At 40.0% G+C, this 20228-nt stretch overlaps 1 protein-coding gene across 7 annotated transcripts in view; it reads left to right on the plus strand.

Annotated features, from left to right (window-relative positions):
• The window catches only part of RHOBTB3 (Rho related BTB domain containing 3), an 84623-nt gene extending 80403 nt beyond the window's left edge, over positions 1-4220 (plus strand). For all 7 annotated transcript variants that reach the window (XM_043964874.1, XM_043964876.1, XM_043964873.1 and 4 more), the window contains one exon: positions 1281-4220. In XM_043964874.1, the coding sequence (XP_043820809.1) occupies positions 1281-1396 (116 nt within the window). In that variant the 3' untranslated portion in view covers positions 1397-4220. The remainder of the gene's footprint in view (positions 1-1280) is intronic.
• The last annotated feature ends 16008 nt before the right edge of the window (positions 4221-20228 follow it).

Consider the following 20228-nt stretch of genomic DNA (forward strand, 5'->3'; position numbering starts at 1 on the left):
TGTTTTACCTTTTCTCTCTTCCTTCCTCCTAGTTTCCTAGTCCCAAATACTTTTGAGTGTCAAAAAGCCCTTACAGGTGGACTTTTCTCTAGTGAGAGGTTCATCAGCCATTGTCTCCCCTTCTGTTCCCACAGAAAAGCAGAAAGAAACAATAGCAAGCTAAAACTCCCCTACTAAGCACTATTTTCTTTCTCACTTTTGAAGTTTCTTGTTAATGTGAAAGTTTAGTGCAAAGTTAGCCAGGAAACATATTTTTCATTTCCAGTTTTTATTATCTCTATGGTATTCTAGGATGTTTCCCTTCTTTATAGCTGGAAAGAATTTCCCAATTAGGGCATTCTTTACGGACAGAGTGTTATATGACATGTTTATGTGCTAGAGGGTTTGACAGTGGTACAGTAATATTGACACTGCAATACTCATTATTGTGAAGAAAAAGCTTTGTAAATTGAAAAGTATTGTGGAGCAGAGTTGTTACTTATGCTAGACTTGCTAGAATGTAAGGCAGAGGAAAGACTTAGGACCCACATCTATTAAAACTAGCAGGGGGCAGCTAGGTAGCACAGTGGATAAAGCACCAGCCCTGGATTCAGGAGGACTTGAGTTCAAAGCTGGCCTCAGACACTTGATACTTACTAGCTGTGTGACCCTGGGCAAGTCACTTAACCCTTACTGCCCCGTAAAACAACAACAAAAACTAGCAGTAGGCAGAAGGGAAAAATTGCTTTTTTGTTTCTATCTTAAGTGTATTGATAGTTAAACCTAAAAGTTTTACATTGCTTTATATTGGTAGGAACATTACTTTTTCACCCCCTACAGTCTTTCTTTTAGCTTCCATGTCTATAAATCAAGAAGAGACCTTTCAACCTTTGTCAAGGAAAGTTTGAGTATAAAATTCGTAAAATGACAGAAATCCATTCCTTGAGTGCACAGGGTGTGCAATCTCCCAGCAGACATCTAGCCAGCAAATTAGATCTCATCTTGGTAGTGCCTGGGGAAATGATGGGCATGCATTTTGGGACTGTTTTTCCATTGAAACCCCTTGAATTAATCAGCCATTGATAAATTCTGTTTGGAAAGGATTAATGTATTAATTTTATAATGCTGCCTGAAAACATCTATAATTTCAGTAGACTTAGAACTCATATGAACTAAGGCAGACTTGAAGGAATATTATTTAAAACATGTTTGAAATGAACTTTTAGAACCTTAGGTTGCATGTATGTGTTTTTTGTTAAAATATTCTACATCTAACACTTTTTCCCCTCTAAAAATTTTAGCAGAAGAACGCAGTTTTGTTGAGATGCACAGATGGCCATCCAACATATATTTGAAACAACTTGCAGAATACAGGAAGTATGTTCACTCCCGGAAATGTCGTTGCATAGTAATGTAACTTGAAGATTGTATTTCTGTTTGCTTGTGGAGACTGGAAGATCTGTGAGCACCAGTAAAATTCTAGTGAGGACAGAAATCGATAACCCAGATATTCAACAAACAACCATCCAGTGCAGTGTGTGCTTATTAGTTCTCTTTGAGATAGCCACTCTTGTGGTCTTAAAAGGGATGCAAATACACTGTAGGCTAGAATAAGGTTTTATCTCAGCCTAGAAAGCTGCTGTGCAGCCACTTCTTTTAAAATGTTCTGTTGCTTCCATAATATTGTGAATTTCTGGGTAAGAAATGTTTAAATTAATTTAGATTTTGTAAAAAAAACAATGGCATAGTATTAGTAAACTTAAATTCCATTATATCTAATGGTCAGGTTAAAATAGGGGACATTGAGAAAAAGTCTTTGTAGCTATTTCTGTAATGGTAAATTTCAAGAACCTCTGCCACCTTCCAGATTGAGGCTGCCTTAAGAGCTGCTCCAGAGGTATTGTCATATGCCTGAGATTTTGAAAGTGAATACTGCTTGTATTCACATTTGTGTCAAGTGAGCATCTTGAAGGGATATTTTAGGTTTTTCTTCTCAACTACCCAACTTTTCTCTAACCTCTTTGCTATCTCTTTGGACCTCTGGTGCTTCTAACTGGATTCCTGATGGAGCAGGGAATATAGCACTATCTTTTGCTCAAATATTCCCTTTGTCAGAAGAATCATTCCAGAGATATTAAAAGGAGAGGGAGGGGGCATGCTGGATTTGCATGGCAAGGGTTCACATGATAGGACAATTACTTGATTTTGGTAAGGTGCCACCTTCCAGGGGCCTGCTTTGCCAGGGCAGCCCAGGTCCACCATTGGCAGGTAAGTATGAGAGTACAGTGACCTGTTGAAGTTTTACAACTTCATTTTTGTGTGTGCAAATGACTCTATGTTATATGGCCACATGTGTGATATTGCTCAAAACATCTAATACTGGGAAGGTAAAGAGGTTAAAGACATTTACAGGCAAAGATACTTCCTAATGTTTTCACTAATAAACACTCAAAGGATTTTTAAAAATTGTAAATAATCCGCTAAGCTTGAGGTATAACAGTGCCCTTCTCTATGTGTAGTTCAGTACCAGGGCTCTGGTGACTGGAATTCTTTGCCAAAAAAACCCCCAAAAAACCTAAGAAAGGCTGTGTGGTTGACTTTAAATGGCCACGTGAACAGTATTATTAGGACCCTTTCACAAAAGTATTCAGAAAAATCAAATAGTTCCAAGAAAGGGATGCAAGTCAGAGGGAAGATTCAGGACACACATCCACTGAAACTGGAAGTAGGAGGGAAGGAAGAATTGCTGTTTCATTTCTATCTTAAGTGTATTGATAGATGTCTTGATAAAACCCACAAGTTTCAAAGGATCCACATTGCTTTATATTGGTGGGCACATTACTTTTTCGTCTCCTACAATCTTTCTTTTAGTTTCCTTGTCTATAAATCAAGAAGACACCTTTGAACCTTTGTCAAGGAAAGTTTGAGTATAAAATTTGTAAAATGGCAGAAATCTATTCCTTGACTGCGCAGGATGTACATTCTCCCAGTAGACATCTAGCCAGCAAACTAGATCTCAACTGGGCAGTGCCTGAGGAAATGATGGGCACACATTTTGGGGCTATTTTTTTCATTGAAATTCCTTGAGTTAATCAGCCATTGAGAAATTCTCTTTTGGCAAGAATCAATGCAGGGATATAGATAATAGATGTTTTTAGTCAAGGATAGCATTTCATTCCTCATAAGCACTTCCTTTCCTCTCATACAAATGGCATCATTTATAATTCTAAATCAGTGGATTTAAACTTAAGAAAATAAAATTTGTGTATGTAGGTGAACAGATGAAATAAAATTGTTCTTGGAAAAATCTGGTTATTTAAATTGAACAGAAACAGCTATTTAATTAGTGTCTGATCCTGAGCAGAAAGTTAGACTTGGAAGTGAATTATTAGTGTTGAGCATGGGTTTTATTATGAAAATGCTGTACCACCACCTTATTTGGCTACAATTCAGAAATTCAAATGAGACATATGCTCTCAAACTCATGAGATCAGTAACCAACTCAGTTTTTAATTAGTCTGCTTGTAAGCTTCAAATCCCTTTGGGATTGTTTCACAGGAAAGTCTTGGGAGTTCTTAAAAGGTTGGGAATAAAGCACAAGAAAATTTATTTGAAAATGCCTGTAAGAGATTTTGAAGGAAATGAGTGTTACTCAAAATAAATTCTAGCTTGTGTGTTTGTGCACATGTATGCATGTGTTTGTGTGTATGACAGTTATTTAGTTAAATAGGTGCTTTGAGCTAATATCTGCTTCTCTTAGAATATATTTAACAACCATTTTAATTAGAGGAGAAAATGCTTTATACAGAAAGACTGAGGCCTTTTCTTTCTGGTCCAGGCCCATTCTATTTAATTCTTTGTGTGCTCCTAATTACATTGTGTTCATATAGTAAGGAGATTAGACTTGAAATGCAGAATTTTTAGTAACAGTATCTGAATACATCAGCATAAGATACTTGATCCTAAACAGTGGAGTGCTTTTGTATTAGGTAACATAAGATGTTCCCTTTCAGGTCAAATTTAACATTTCAGTTGTTGCTAAATACATACACACTGCACTCACAGTAGAGTAGATCAAAAGGTTTTTAAAGAGTTATTTTTATTTCATTAAGGCATGTATTGCATTCAGACTTTTAATAATTTCACAAATAGAAGGGTATGTTTGTCTTTTAATATAGCCTGACTTGAATTTATATGTTTTTAGCTTTAGTATTTAACATTTTGTAACAAATAAACTTTTTTAAAAAAACAAAACAAAACAAATTTGATTTGCTATACTGTGTTATTTTACCTTGGTTGTTTACAGGTTGAAACAAACTATGTGTTTATGCTACTGACCTTTATTTTATTTTTTAATTTTTCAATCAATGAAAATCTGCCTTCTTTCTATCTTATCCTTCTTCCCCCAAGTTAGAAAAGAGAGAGGAGGGGCAGCTAGGTGGAGCAGTGGATAGAGCACTGGCCCTGGATTCAGGAGGACCTGAGTTCAAATCTGGCCTCAGACATTTGACACTTACTAGCTGTGTGACCCTGGGCAAGTCACTTAACCCCAATTGCCTCACCAAAAAAAAGAAAAAGAAAAGAGAGGGGGGAAAAACCACCTGTTACAAACACATATATCAAGACAAATAAATTCTCCCATTGGGCATATTTGAAAAAATGTCTTAATATGCACTCAGAGCCTTTCACCTCTCCATCACAAGGTGGGCAGCCTGTTTTCTCATGAGTCCACTGGACTCCTGGTTGGTTATTGCATTGATCAGAGTTCTGAGACTTTCAGTGTTGTTCTGACACTTATTTTAGATACAGATGGTAAACCTGGGAACACCCTTCAGTGATCCTTATTTGCATCATAGTTCAGGCCACATTGCTCCCCATCTCATCCTCTATATAGCGTATATGATAGCTATTTATGCCAGCTGCTCATCACTTCTTCATATTGGACCCATTTGGCAGTCTGGTGGTGCCTAATGAATTCCTTCTCAGAATAATGTCTTGGCCTAGGGAAAAGTTCAGACAATAGGTCTGAAGATTATTTAACTCCTTCAAGACAGGGACCATCCTGTTTCATCTTTGTATCTATCAAAGTACCTATCCCAGCGCCTTATTTGGGTAGGTGTTTAGTTGTATGGAACTGAATTCAATTGGGCCAAAAAAAAAGAGGGCTGACTGGGAATGCCTAAGAGTGATTCTTTAGTGTTTTAAATCTGTGCAAGACTAAATGAATAGCATGAAGTATGCTTGTTGTAAATGTCAATCTAATAGTTCTTATAACTCAAATTCCTCATAATAAAGTTTAGTTGTGCCCCTGAACCATCCATGTTTGCTGAACAGCAGCAGGGAAGGTGAGAGAAAGTGGTATCATCAGAGTAATGAGAATATGAAATTGTGATATTCCCCATGAGTGTCACAACATCAAAGGTGTGGCTGCACAGTTGTTGGGTTTTTTGTTTTTCTGTTTTTACTTTTGTAGTTCTTCAGGGGAGAACCAGACATGAACAAACACAAATTTCTCCCAGAGTTAGGACTAAGATAGGTTTGGTTTGGTTTTTTTAGAAAGAAAAGCACAGGATTTAGGGTTGTAGAGGTATGGTCTTTATAGCTGGAAGGGTCAGAGAGGAAGGAATATATAATACAGTGGCTAACAAAACCAGTATAGGGAAGTTCAGACTCTGCCCTCAGGAAAATTCCAGAAAGGAGAGAGTACTAACACCTGGTTTGGAGTCAGGGACTAGGGGAAACTTCAGAGGAGGTTATACTTATGTTGTGCTTTGAAAAAAAAAAGAGGCAGAAATGAGCAAAGAGTGCAAGAGGACCGATTTGGCATTAAAGCACAGAGTTGGGAGGTGAGATGTCAAGTTGGGAGAATAACTAGTAGTGCAGTGTGGCTGGTACATGGAAAGCAATATGGAGGAGGAAAAGGTTAAGAAAGTAGTTTGGAGTAAGATTGTGAAGAGTATTAAATGCCAGGCTAGAGGAGTCTATATATGCTAGAGGCAATAGAGAGCCAGAGTAGTTGGGAGCCAGGAAATGACCTGTTTAGAGAAGCTACAGGGTAGAGTGAAAAGACAGAGGAATGTCACTAGATTTAAGAGGGATTGGGAAAGGCTTCTTGTAGAAGATGAGATTTTAGTTGGGACTTAAAGGAAACCAGGAAAATCAGTGACGGTGAGGAAGAGTACTCTAGGCATGAGAGACAACCAGAGAAAGTGCCCAGAGCCAAGGGATGGAGTATCTTGTTCATGGAACACCAAGGAGGCTGGTGTCAGTGGTTCAAAGAACACAGGGCAAGGAGTAAGGTATAAGAAGACTAGAAAGGTAGGAAAGGGGCTAGGTTATAAAGGGCCTTGAATGCCAAACAGGATTTTGTATTTTGTCCTTGAGGTAATAGGAAGCCACTGGAGTTTATTGAGGAGGAGAAGACATGGTGGGACCTTGGTGGTTGACTGAAGGATGGAGTGAAATGGGGAGAGACTTGAGGCAGGAAGAACCACTTTAAGGATGTTGGAATAATCCAGGAATGAGGTGTTTGGCAATTGATTGACTATGGAGGGTGAGAGATAGTGAATATAAAATGGCTCCTTGGTTCTGTGCCTGAAGGACTGGAAGGATGGCATAACTCTCTATAGTAATAGTAAAAGTGGGGTGGGGGATGGGGGACAGGAGATGGGGGAGGGAAAGGGAGGTTAAGGGAGCAAGATGATGAATTCCATTTTGGACATACTTAAAGCTGTCTATTGGACTTCCAGTTTAAGATACCTGAAAGGTAGCTGGAGATGCAAAATTGGGAGATAAGCAGAGTTAGGTGGCACAGTGGACAGAGCACTAGGCCTGGAGTTAGGAAGACCTGAGTTCAAATCAGGCCTCAGATATTCACTAGCTATGTGACCCTGGGCAAATGACTTAACCTCTGTTTGCCTTACTCCACTGGAGAAGGAAATGGCAAAGCAGTCCAATATCTTTGCCAAGATAGTATGGTGCATGGGGACATGGAGAGTTATGTACGATTGACCAACAAGGGAGGTAGCAGGATAGGTAGATTTGAGAATCAGCAGCATAGAGATGGTAAATAAATCCATGGGAGCTGATGAGATCATCAAGTCCCATAGTATTGAGAAGAGAAGAGGGCCCAGGCCAAAACCCTGTGGGACACCTACAGTTGGGGTGATCTGGAAAAGGATCCAGCAAAGGAGACATAGAAGGCACCATCAGAAAGGCCAGAGGAGAACCAGGAGAGAGTGGACCACATACCTCATCCTCTGATATGGGGGCAAAGGAAGAAAGTTGAAGAATAAAGCTGTTTTGAGATATGGACTAGGAGAGAGGAGGGAACATAATACATGGAAATGTTTTTAGTGTAAGAAGGCAAGATCATCTGCTACGAGAGATGGGTTGGAGGGGGTGGTTTGGGGTTCTTAGAGATCTAGGAGATGGTTTAGGAATTTAATTTACTTTTAGTACTTGCTGGAAGAAGCTGCTTGGGTTTGGGAAGGGGGGTTTCTTTGTTTTTAACATTATAAGCCTATGTTTGTGACAAATAACTTCGAGTGAACTTGGCAGCTCCTCCTTTGTTCCAGGATCTAATGAAAAGGTGCCCCTTCTCCTGACTAAAATGAACACTCTTCTTGTTCTTTGGATTCCACACCTTCCTTCTTCCTTTCTTTGATGTAACAATCATCATCCCCTCTCTGTCTGAACATTCCTTTCATGCCCTCTTTAATGTTTGCTGCATAGTTAACAAACTTCCTTTCATCTTTTTTTTTTGTTGTTGTTGTTCAGAGCAATGAGGATTAAGTGACTTGCCCAGGGTCACACAGCTAGTAAATGTCAAGTGTCTGAGGCCGGATTTGAACTCAGGTCCTCCTGAATTCAGGGCCAGTGCTCTGTCCACTGTGCCACCTAGCTGCCCCCACTTCCTTTCATCTTAAACCTTATCTTTTCTCCTTCCATATCTGACACTCACTAGGACCTGGCTCCCTCCTGATGATGCCGCTTTCCTGTCAACCCTTCCCAACACTGTCTACACTTTCTTTCTCATGCTCCTGTTCCCAGAATCGCCCTCTACCACCATCACTCAGTAACCTCTCCCAAGCCCCATTTAGGAGTCAGAGTGACACAGTTTTAGGAGCCAGGAATTCTTTATTAGATAGCTATTGCCCCAGGGATGCAGCTGCAGGCTCCAGGCTTCTTTGAATTGCCCCCCTCTTTCTTGAGCAGTGAGGCTACTGTCCACCACACGTTGCTGGCTGAATCCCTTCTCTCCCACCCACCCCTTACTTGGGCTGGCAAAATACTTAACTAAATTTCTCCTTAAATTTCTTGGTCATTTCTTAGTCTGGTACACTTTTTAATCTTTGCTGCAGTAGTTGTGAGAGATCTGGGCACTTCTGCTCACTCTGCCATCTTGAGAAACTTTCCCTCCCTCGTTTGCCAATGAGTTTACCCCAAACCTTGCTCTCATACTAGGGAACTTCAGCTCATATGTTGGTGTTCCTTCAAGGATCCTAACCTCCCAGTTCATCATACTTCTCAATTCCCTTGCCCTACTCCTCCACTTTAACTCAACCATGCACAGAGATGCTCATGCCCTTAATCTTCCTATCACCCAGAAATATTCCTTGTTTATGAATGTCAAAATTCCTTTATCTGATTGTAATTTCTTGTTATCCCACCTTTCCTAATGCTTTTTGACCCATAATCCTGTTCTTTGCCCTCCCTACAGATATCAATTTCTCTACCCATCAGTCCCTTACCATACCATTAGCCCTTTCTGGCTATACTCCTCCCTTACCAAGCTCAACTCCTTGGCACACCAGTCATGAAACCATGCTGATTGCATCCAGTATGAATTTGTGTTATCTAATCTCAACTGAAACTTCATAGAAACAGGGTAATCCTTCTCTCTCATTGATTCTCTATTCCATTCATCCCACTCTTTGTTCCAAGCCTTGTCTCTCTTCTCAAACCTCCCACAGCACCCCATAAAATCCTTCCCTCATCGAAGAGCTATCTCTTCTCTCCTTATGTTTATCTCATATCCCTTTTACTTCATCCTGGAATATTTTGTCTCCTCACCTCTGTCTCTCTTGATCTTGCAAGATGAGAGCACATCTTTGTTGAATTTAGTTGAATTCACCTGAAATATAGACCAAGTACCCTAAACTGAACATTAAGCTTCAGGAACTCTGCCAAATGTTTATGTACTAGGAGTCTCCTTATCTTTAGAACAAAACATTCTAAGCATGAAATAAATAAGTGATGACCTATGAGGATAGTCTGTATTAACCTGTTCCCCATGTTCATATCTAAGAAAAACAGAGGACTATCAACATAGTGTTAAGGTAAATGAACAAGGTGGTAACAATTCAGAGCTTAGTAAAGGTTGGCTAATCAAGTTCTGGTATCCTGATTGATTTTTTTGTTTACACTTTCAAAACTGCCCAACCCTGCCACAGCAGAAAACATGTGAGAAGCCATGTCTTCAGACTATCTTCTGTTGGCACAGCTATGGGCAACTTGTAAATGAACTGTAAGTTAAAATCATCACTGAAAACCCACCAGGCCCAGATCTTCATCCACTGAACATTGCTGTGTGATAAAAGCAGAAAAAAGTACTGTGCTGTTGGAGTGTATGGAGTACTCAGGGAGAACCAGCAGCTCTGGTGTGAGGGCTCATTGCCTGCAAAAGGAAAAAAAAAAAGAAAGAAAAAGAGAAAGGAATCAAGTGTTTGTCTTTACTTTTGTAAAGAGCTTCTACTTCAGTAACAGCTGCTTCTGTGGGCTAGTATGCTTACTAGGGCCTTAGAGGTCAAGGCTATTGACAAGCCTGTGTAGAAATCAGATCAACAAGATGATCAATAAACTTAAAAAGGCATTTATTCAGGGTTAAGGAATTACAATCCCGGACAATGCACTGTCTTACTCAGACTAGGAAGTTCAGTGAGGGGAGTCACAAACAAGTGTGGGGAGGGGTGGCTAGGTAGATGGATGGAACAGCTGTTCATAAGTTATTTATTGAAGGGTGATAACACTTTCCTAGAAAAACCACAGGATCAGTTTAAGCCAATAGAGGCAGGCTGCTGACTGGACCTCCAAAGGGTCACCTGTAGGATCATCAGACTAGCCAAACTGCAGGAGGGGAGGGGTTGCAGAAATGTCTTTGGAGTTGTCTCAGTCCAGAAACAGGCAGTATAGATTCTTAGGAGTTTACCTTGGGGGTAGGGGATGACATAATTACATATGTATGCTTATAGCCTCAGGGATGGAGGTGGGGGGGGCAGTGTGTGGGGGGGGAGCCGGAAGGAAGGATAACATTTGGAACCCAAAACTATAAATGAAAATGTTTAGTATTTGTTTAAGCCCTTCAAAACCTGGCGGGGGGGGGGGGCGGGGAGAAGAAATTGCTAGTCAGAACAGTATAGGGGTCCCAGAGTTTTCCAGGGATTGACACTATGAACAGTTTGGAATTGGCCAGTGTGGTGATATTCCAATTTACTCTAAGGGTAACCTTGAGGGAATGGGACTGGGCACAGGAGGAGGTTGGCTCGAGTCCTCATTCTGGTATGTTCCTCCTGCCCCACTTCCTTTTAACCAATTTGCATCAATTGGCTCTCACTGAGAAGATAACAGCAAGAAGTATAAATATTTCCTCCACCTCCCAAAACTTGGAAGCATACTCTGTATTCCCTCAGTCCCAGAGGAAAGTGGACTCAAAACTTAATCCAGTTTCTAGATAGTATCAACCCCACCAACTTCACTTCCCAAAACAGCATGGCCAATGGATGGTTGAGTTTGAATTTCTTTTACTGCTGGGCTGGGTCAAACAGCATGCTCAGGAATTTATCACCTTCTGGCTTCCAACAAGTCCTGGCATGAGCTCCAGCTTCTAGGATTTTGATGGTTCCATCTCTCTTGATTTTTCAAAGATTACAAGGTCATAGCCATCTCCAGTGTCCTTCACCTAAAAACAGGAAAGGATAGAAACAGATATAGAAGCAACTCAATGGCCATGCACTCCCAGACCACATTGCAGTGATCCCATTGGAAAGCTAAAGGACTAAGACTTCTCTCCCCAGTGAGGTCTTTCAACTTTTTTTTTTTTGCCTTTTCATGGGAGGACATACAGAGGACCACCCTCACTTTGGTATCTTGTGAATAAACCCAGTTCTGGCTACACAGCTAATCTGTCTCTTCATCACATGATGACCAGAAGGGAATCAGAATAGGTGTGCTCTAAACTAAGGAATAGAGCTCTTCAACTACATGCCATCATGCCTTTCTAGAAGTAAGCTTCCTCAATGCATCCAAAATTAGAAGGGAGGCAGAAAGCTGGGAAACAATTTTTATGGCCAGTACTTATGATAAAGGCCTTATTTCTAAAATATATCAGGAAGTAAATCAAATTTATAAGAATCCAAGTCATTCCCCAATTGAGAAATGGTCAAAGGATATGAACAGGCAGTTTTCTGATGAAGAAATCAACGCTGTCTATTGCCATATGAAAGAATCCTTTAAATCACTATTGATTAGAGAAATGCAGATTTAAAAAAAACTCTGAGGTACCACCTGACACCTATCAGATTGGCCAATATGACAAAAAAGGAAAACAATAAATGTTGGAGAAGCTGTGGGAAAATTGGAACACAAATGCATTGTTGGTGGAGCTGTGAACTGATCCAACCATTCTGGAGAGCAATTTGGAATTATGCCCAAAGGGCTATAAAGCTGTGCATACCCTTTGACCCAGCAATACCATTCTTGGGTCTTTTCCCCAAAGAGATCATAAAAAAGGGAAAAGGACCCACATGTACAAAAATATTTATAGCTGCTATGTTTGTGGTGGCAAAGAATTGGAAATTGAGGGGTTGCCCATCAATTGGGGAATGGCTGAACAAGTTGTGGTATATGAATGTAATGGAATTCTATTGTGCTATAAGAAATGATGAGCAGGCAGATTTCAGAGAAACCTGGAAGGACTTGTATGAACTGATGATAAGTGAGATGAGCAGAACCAGGAGAACATTGTGCACAGTGTCATCAACATTATGTGTTGATCAACTGTGATAGACTTGATTCTTCTCAGCAATACAACAGTACAAGATAGTTCCAAAAGACTCATGATGGAAAAGGTTCTCCAAATCCAGAAAAATAACAACTGTGGAATATAGATGCAGATTAAACCATACTATTTCTTTTGTTTTTGGTGCTGTTGTTTTTCTTTTTTGAGGTTTTTCCTGTTTGCTCTTATTTTTCTCTTATAACATGACTAATGCAGAAATATGTTTAATGTCATTGTACATATATAACCTATATCAGATTACTTGCTGTCTTGGGGAGGGGGTGAGGGAGGGGAGGGAGGGAGAAAAATTTGAAACTAGAAATCTTATAAAAACAAATGTTGAAAACTATCTCTACATGTAACTGGAAAATAATAAAATACTTTCATAATTTAAAAAATATATATATCCATATAAGGATGACATCAGTTGAGCTTGCTGCACATGCTTGTAAGGAATAGACTCATTGGCCAATCTCCCATCTGCCCCCATTACACCAATAACATTTGGAATATTATAGGAAAATTATGTTATGTTTCTGTTTTGGCAGCAGTAGGCTCACCTTTACTGCAGATCAGTTGCAATTCATGTAGACATTAAGAGATTTGATTGCTTCTTTTCCTAACAAGGAAAATACTTTTCAGTAACATAATCACCATTGGTTTTCACAGTTACATTTCTTGGATTGGTCATTTCTTTACCCAGTTCAATCTGACCCTATCTAATAAGTACCTCTTAAGTGCCTATAATGTTCAAGGTACTGTATGTATTACGTGCTGGGATACAAAGACAAAACTAAAAACATTTCCTGACATTCCACTGTGTGTGTGTGTGTGTGTGTGTGTGTGTGTGTGAGAGAGAGAGAGAGAGAGAGAGAGAGAGAGAGAGAGAGAGAGAGAGAGAGATTGAGAGATTGAGATTTGAGAGAAAACAAATACTAAGGAGATACCATAGAAATGATACATGACATAAGCCTTGAAGGAAGCTGAGGCGAAGATAAGGAGGTGGTATGTTCCAAGCAAAGGAGGCCACCTGTGCAAAGGTATGTGGCAAGAGATAAAGATGAAATTCTGAGTCAGGAGGAGCAGCAAGTATTCTATTAACCAGAACATGATTGGTTCTCTGTCACCCTTGAAAACTATTTTCCTTCAGAAGTCGATTGATTTATTTTTCATCTTAAAACAAACAACAGCTAATTAAGCACCTCTTCGGTGCCAGGATCCACTCTAAGTGCTAGAGAAAAAAACCAGGATGAATAAACTGATTCCTGCCTTCAAGGAGCTCACAGACCTATAAACATACAAGTATTTGACATCTATCTTCTAGAACAGAAGTTCTCAAACTTTTTGGTTTAAAGACTGTTGAAAGGAAAATTCTTCATTTGGCTTTCATCCTGATTAATGAGGCAAAACTCAGGACAAAGATAATTAAAAGTTTATTATAAGTATGCCAAGATAGCCACACTTAATAGGCTGATCACTGAAGGTCAGCAAAGGCTTCAAGGCTTTTAAATGTAACTTTAAGACAATTCAGATAGGTCAAAGTCAGCAAAAGGGGGTTGGACCCTTGCATCTTAGTTCCTTCTCAAGGTAGCAAGACCACAACAATTTGCAGGTAGGAATACAAAGGTCACCCTGTGTGTGTGTGTGTGTGTGTGTGTGTGTGTAGGGGGGGTGGCTTGGCTGTGTGACAAATATCCTTATAAGTCCCTTTTCCTGCCCTACCTTATCTTACAGAAAAATACTTTGTAAGCCACTGTTACTCTTTTTGGATCACATAGTCCTAGAAGAAAGAGTCATGTATGTATGTATGTATGCCTTGTGTATGTGTGTGTGTATGCCTTGTGTATGCATGCCTGTATTCTGTACATATGTATGTCTGTGTGTATGCATGTACTGAAGAACTGAGACACTTATGTCCATAATCTACTGATGGGGTATGTCACATTCCTGAGTGGATAAATAAGCTGCAGTATACCTGTCTGTTGGTATTTTGTGTTGTCTTATTCATGAAGTGGCTAGCAAGGACCCAGAAAGTGCTCGTACCAATATGAAAATAGTTTTGACCTCTCCAACTCCTAGAAAGGATTTCTGGGACCCCTTAAGAACCCACAAACCACATGTTGAGAACCATAATCGTAGAGCAACATCTTATACCATATACCACAGTAAACTCGAAATTGACCCTTGACCTGACTGTATGAGATGATTATGGATTTGAGTCAGATTAAATTGAGGATGGGGTCTGGAAGTTACCCAGCCCCGCCCCAGTATAGTTTAAAAGTTTATTGCTTGTCAAATTATCACTGTTTCCTTTAAGTTTTATTGCCAATTAACAGTATTTTTACTTCTGCTCAGTCTCCCCACTTGTCAGCTACATCTTAGTTTTATCTGGAATCCATCATGTGTGGGTCTGGGAGTTTGCCCACCAATTCAATACTCGGGACTCAAGAAGAAAGGGCAGGTGATCAAGGGGCTCAGCACAGGATGCAGCAATTGAGTTGAGACCAGATGTTAAGTGACATGTCTCTTTTTCTCAGAGCAGAGTCCCCTTGACCCTAGGGTCCCAACAACAGATTATTCTTTTATCCTTTATTCTATTTCTTTGATTTCCCAACATAGCCAAAGATAAATTTTAACCCTGTCATCCTTCTAAAATTAACATGACTACAAAACAATGCTGAAACACCTGAGTGACTCTTCCTGTTATTCAAGTTGAATATCTTTAGAGATAGGGGCTGGGAAAGGGGAGGGGGGAGTCAGTGGGAACTGTGAGATCTGAAACATCTGACTATCACTCCCCGTTTACATTGATCACGAGCTAAGCACACACCCTGGGTGAGACAGGATTGGATGTTAGATTGTGAGCTCGCCCTAGTGTTCGTGGGGATTCCCCCCCCCAACATTACTATAAAAGCTCAAGGCATGTATTAGCTATTGCGACTCAGTTATTGAATTTGCCCATTCTTGCAAAAATGTAATAAATCTGTCTCTGCTTGACTTGGTGGTCTCCTCAAGTTATTTGGGTAAACTGAGACAGTTTTCCCCAAACATGACTATTAAAGATCATACTGATGTGGGCTGGAATTTGGGGTCAAATTGATTGTGAGTGGTCCCAAAAGAATTATAAGACTCAGTGACTCAGTTTGCCAATTTTTATTGCAATACTATGGGTGACCACAGGGAGAGAACCAGAATAGTGGAAAGGTATCTCTCAAATAAGGAAAGGAAAGACAGTTATATTTATAGTATGGATAAATTGATTATCAGTCTCATTATAATAATCTCCACCTTGGGGAGGTACAGGGGAGGGCCTGTCCTTCTCATTATAATATTCTCTACCTAGGGGTGTTATAAGGGAGGGTTTATCCCAATTTGGAGTTCCTGGGGTCCTAAGCCAACCCCTGAGGTGGGTACCTTTTTCTGTGGAGGTGTGTTTTGGGGGTTTACACATCATAAGGTGAATCTGAGGACAAATTTGGCCTTTTCTGCACATGTCTCTTTCTGATTCCCATGGCCAGTTTCAATATATAATCATTTTTCATTAGAATTTCTATAGGTTGTCTTTTTCCTTTATTGTTATTTTGACCTGACTGGTTCTGGTCTGGTTTGGATGTTGATCACTATGGGTACGAGAACCTAACATAAGTTATCCATTAACTGGGATCTGACTCCCTTTTAGAGCTAATATCTGTATTAGAGCTTGGGTCTTGGGTTTTTCTATTAACCCTTTTTTGCCTCCTACATCAATACCACAAAATAATTTGAAGAGAACTAGATCAAACTGCCTTTTATAGCTATGGGTAGGGGCTAGATTCTCAACAAAACAAGAAATCTAGAGCCATTTATAGAGTTAAGATAATAAAATAAGTTCAAATAGATAATTTTAATTATATGCAATTAAACAGTGCTGGGTTTTGAAACAAATTTGCAACAAGTCTCTGTTACCGTTTCAGAACAGAGTTTTTTCTCCTTCTAATGGTGATTCTTCTCTTTTCACTTTATTAAGCCATAACTTTTTAAGAAACAGGAAGGGCACTGGATTCAATCCAGTGGATTGCTTCCACAAACACCTTTACAAATATGACTATTTCCTGGTCTTCAGATTCTTTTTCAGGTTAAAGAGTCTGTAGAATGAAACTGGGTTTAACTAGTTTTGTAAGTCTTTAGAATTCTTCTCAAATGTATCGAGGAGTTACTATATAACTACTTTCTCATTTGCACTGGTGCTCCTGGCACTGAGAAATGTTCAAGGACTTCCTCTTCCCTACTCACCAATACCATTTGACTTCTGATTTTTTGGCCACTATTAGCAAAATTACTTCAAAACTCATAGGAAAATAATTTCCAGTTCTAAAGTAGAAATTTGAATAGAATCTGATTTTTTCCTTAAAATCTGAACTCTAAATCTCTCCTTGTTATGGATTAGGCAACTAAAAGATCTGTGTGCACGCACAAGTGTATGTAGCCATATGTAGCCTTCTTGGTGACAAAGGGGATAAAGAGCTGGACTTGGAGTCAGGATGATCAGAATTCAAGTCCTACCTATCTTGCTTACTATCTGTGTGACTTTCTCGGTCTCAGTTTCCTCTCTTGTAAAATGGGTAAATTGAAAGGTGCCTACCTTCCAGGGTTGTTGTAAGAAACAAATGAGATAATATATGCAAAGGGGCTTTGCAAACCTTAAAGCTCTCTATAGATACTATTTATTATCATTTTTGGCAGGTAGGTGGTACAGTGCCAGGCCTGGATTCAGGAAGACTCATCTTCCTGAGCTCAAATTTGGTCTCAGACATGTACTAGCTTTGTGACCCTGTGCAAGTCATTTAACCCTGTTTGCCTCAGTTTCCTCTTTGGAGAAATGAACTGGAGAAGGAAATAGCAATCTTTGTCAAGAAAATCCCAAATGGGATGATGAAGAGTCTGACATGATTGAACAACAACAAATCAGTATTAGAAAAACTCACAATGCTTTCCTCTTAAAATTGAAATAGAATTATTAAAAAAACCAAACCCTCAAAGCAAACTATTATAGGGGAAATTGATGGGGGTTTGGAGTAGGGGTTCTTAGGAATTCCTCTTTAAAGAATTATACCCTGTTGCACACAAATCCAATTAGAATAAAATATTAGTTTATTTAGGTGCTAGGGAAAGGAAACCAAAAGAGAAGTCTTTGGACTTCTCATGGGGAGAAGGCATGACACAGAGGCGTGGCTCTCTGAGATACCTTACTCCTCAAGCAGGAGACAGGAAGACACTTTTATAGAGGACCATGGTGGTCCAATGAGATGATCTTCTGACTGTTTGGAAAGTTCCCTTATTGGGTGGTGGGTTGGAAGCAGTCTGAAGAGGGGCAGTTGTTTTGTTCCCACCACTTTGGCAGCAGCCACACCTAATAGGGTTATCTCCTCAAGGGGTGAGGAAGACTGGGATGAAGGGTGGTGGTCCTGGAGTTATCTCAGTCCAGATCTGGTGCCGCTTATCTCTTTAGGTATGTCTGTTCTTTGGTTTAGTTTCTCAAGGAGAAGGTTCCTTGATTTCCCCCAGAAAACTTCTGAGGCACCCCAGGCCCATAACAGAAACCAGTCAGTCAATTGCCCCTACCAGATCAGCCCCTTCTTTGCAATTTATATTCTGAGAGTGACTTGCCCAGGGTCAAACAAACTGTATGTCAGAGGTAGAATCTGAATGCAAGTCTTTTTGATTCTGAGGCTGGATTTCTCCACTCTGCATTTCATTTTCAGTTTGTTGTTGTTTTTCGCTCATTTCAGTCCTGTGTGACTCTTTGTGACCCCATTTGAGGCTTTCTTGGCAAAGATACCAGACTGAATGGTCAACTACTTCTTTTTACAGATGAAACTGAAGTCCTTGGAGTTGTTACTTGTCCAAGGTGATTCAAGTTTCCGTTCATTTGGTTTTTCCCCTGCCCCATGGCTAGCCAACAGTTGTACTGATCTCTATCATACAAACCCCAAATCCTTTTCTCAGGCTGCCTCTTCTCACTCTCTTCCTTTTCTAGCTCCACCCTACTACTCCCTAGTACCCATCTTCCTTTGCCTGTTTGTATTTTATTGTGCTCTCTGAAACCCTTGCTTCTTCCTCAAACATTCACTTAAGCTCTTACCAACTCCTTCAGGCTTTTAGTAGAAATCTGACTTTTCCCTGGAGATATACCATCCTTCTCTAATACTGGGCACATCTTTTCTCATGTTCCCAAACAGGAATGAAGTTATTATTTTATCCCAATTGATACTTCTAAGCCCTTACTCTCCTTTGAAGTTCATACCATCCCGTTATATCACCCTATCCAAACCCTTGTCGTCATCATCTACTAACCAATAGGATCTTCTCTTATTTACTTCAATGCAGCCAGCCAGATCACAATATTCTACTCCACACCAACCCCTGCCACCTTTAGCTACATCAGTATTTACATTGATAACATTTACCACCCAGGTCCCCGCCCCCCCCCCACACACTTCTATGGCCTCTATATTCACTTTACCTCAGCCACATAAAGGGTTGCTTTTATCTGAAACTGTTTTTTCTCAAGATTCTGAACTCAGACATTCCTTTCTTTGACCACAGCCTCCTATTCTCCCACCTGTTCCTCCACCTAGAACTTCAGAACCATCTTTATCCTGATCTCTGGTCCCTCAATTCCTCCCTTTTCTCCGGTTCGATCACCTGTGTTCTGGCCCCTCTTTGCAGTCTTAACTGTGTTGACCATTCCAAGAACCTTTCAAATCCCTTCCTCTTTTTCATCCTTAATTTCCAACCATGGATTACTTCTAACCCATCTGCTCCTACTCCAGCAAGGCACTGCTGAGTGTGGTAGGAGCACCTATGCCAGAGGCATAGAAAGCCCAGCCTATAGGGAGCTGATGAGCCAGAGGATTCGTAGGATTTCCATTGCCTTGTGGAATATCTTTTTGACCCAGGGCTGTTGCCATGGTGAATTCAGAAGTGGAGGGTCACTGAGTTCTGAATTATTGGCCTAGCCTGGAGCAGATCGCTATAAAATCATGCTGCCTACCCTTAAAGTGAGCCTCACAATGGCACAGCAGTTCCTTTATCCATCTCTAGTTGGCTGCCTTTCAGACTTTCCATAGAAGCTGTTACAAACCTTCTCTTTTCTTCTTGGGCCCCAACTCTATAACATGTCCTCTCTCTCCCTTCAGAGGACCTACTTGATAAGATTAAGGCCACATGATTGGAGCTTCCTCCACATCTCAAAACTTTTCCGTATCCTCTCCTCTTTCCTTTTAAATGTTTTTTTTTTTAATAGTGAGGCAATTGGAGTTAAGTGACTTGCCCAGGGTCACACAGCTAGTAAGTGTTAAGTGTCTGAGGCCAGATTTGAACTCAGATACTCCTGACTCCAGGGCCAGTGCTCTATCCACTGCACCACCTAGCTGCCCCTTTCCTTTCAAATTTAGGGGATGAGGTGGCCCTTCTTGCAAAGGCTAATCCATCTACTTGTACCTTTGACCCAATTCCTTCTTTTCTTTTCCCCCACTCTGGTACCTTGCTACAGCAATCAGTTCCTCCATCTCATTTTTTAAAAATTATTTTTTTATTTTTTGCAGGGCAATGAGGGTTAAGTCCAGGGTCACACAGCTAGTAAGTGTCAAGTGTCTGAGGCTGGATTTGAACTCAGGTACTCCTGAATCCAGAGCTGGTGCTTTATCCACTGCACCACCTAACTGCCCTTTCCCTGCCTTTTAAATCAAATTAGGTAATGGTTTATTTTATTAATATTTCCCCTCATCACATTTTCTTTCAAACAATTATCTTCTAGTTTAATTACTCTATATATTGTTTATCAGAAGAATCTATGATACTGTTTTTGTCTTTTGGGTTTTTTAGTTTATTGTTTCTAATTTTTAAAGGTATATTCATTGATCTTTTCCATCTTTTTCATTGATGATACTTTTAATAATATAACATTTTCCCTGAGAACTATTTTGGCTGCATCTCAAGTGTTTGTTGTCTCATTGTTGAGGAATTTGGTAAATTTCATAAAATCCAACTTACTTTTCCAAAATCATAATAGAATGGGAGCTCCCTGTGGCCAAGAAATGTGATATTAAAAATTTTTTTTGTATTTGTATTCTCACTGCATGAATGAATTTAAAAAATATTTAAAGGTCTTACTATCTGCCAAACACTGTTCTGAGTGCTGGATATACAA

Source organism: Dromiciops gliroides, chromosome 1 (assembly GCF_019393635.1).
Source record: "Dromiciops gliroides isolate mDroGli1 chromosome 1, mDroGli1.pri, whole genome shotgun sequence".
Lineage (NCBI taxonomy): Eukaryota > Metazoa > Chordata > Mammalia > Microbiotheria > Microbiotheriidae > Dromiciops > Dromiciops gliroides.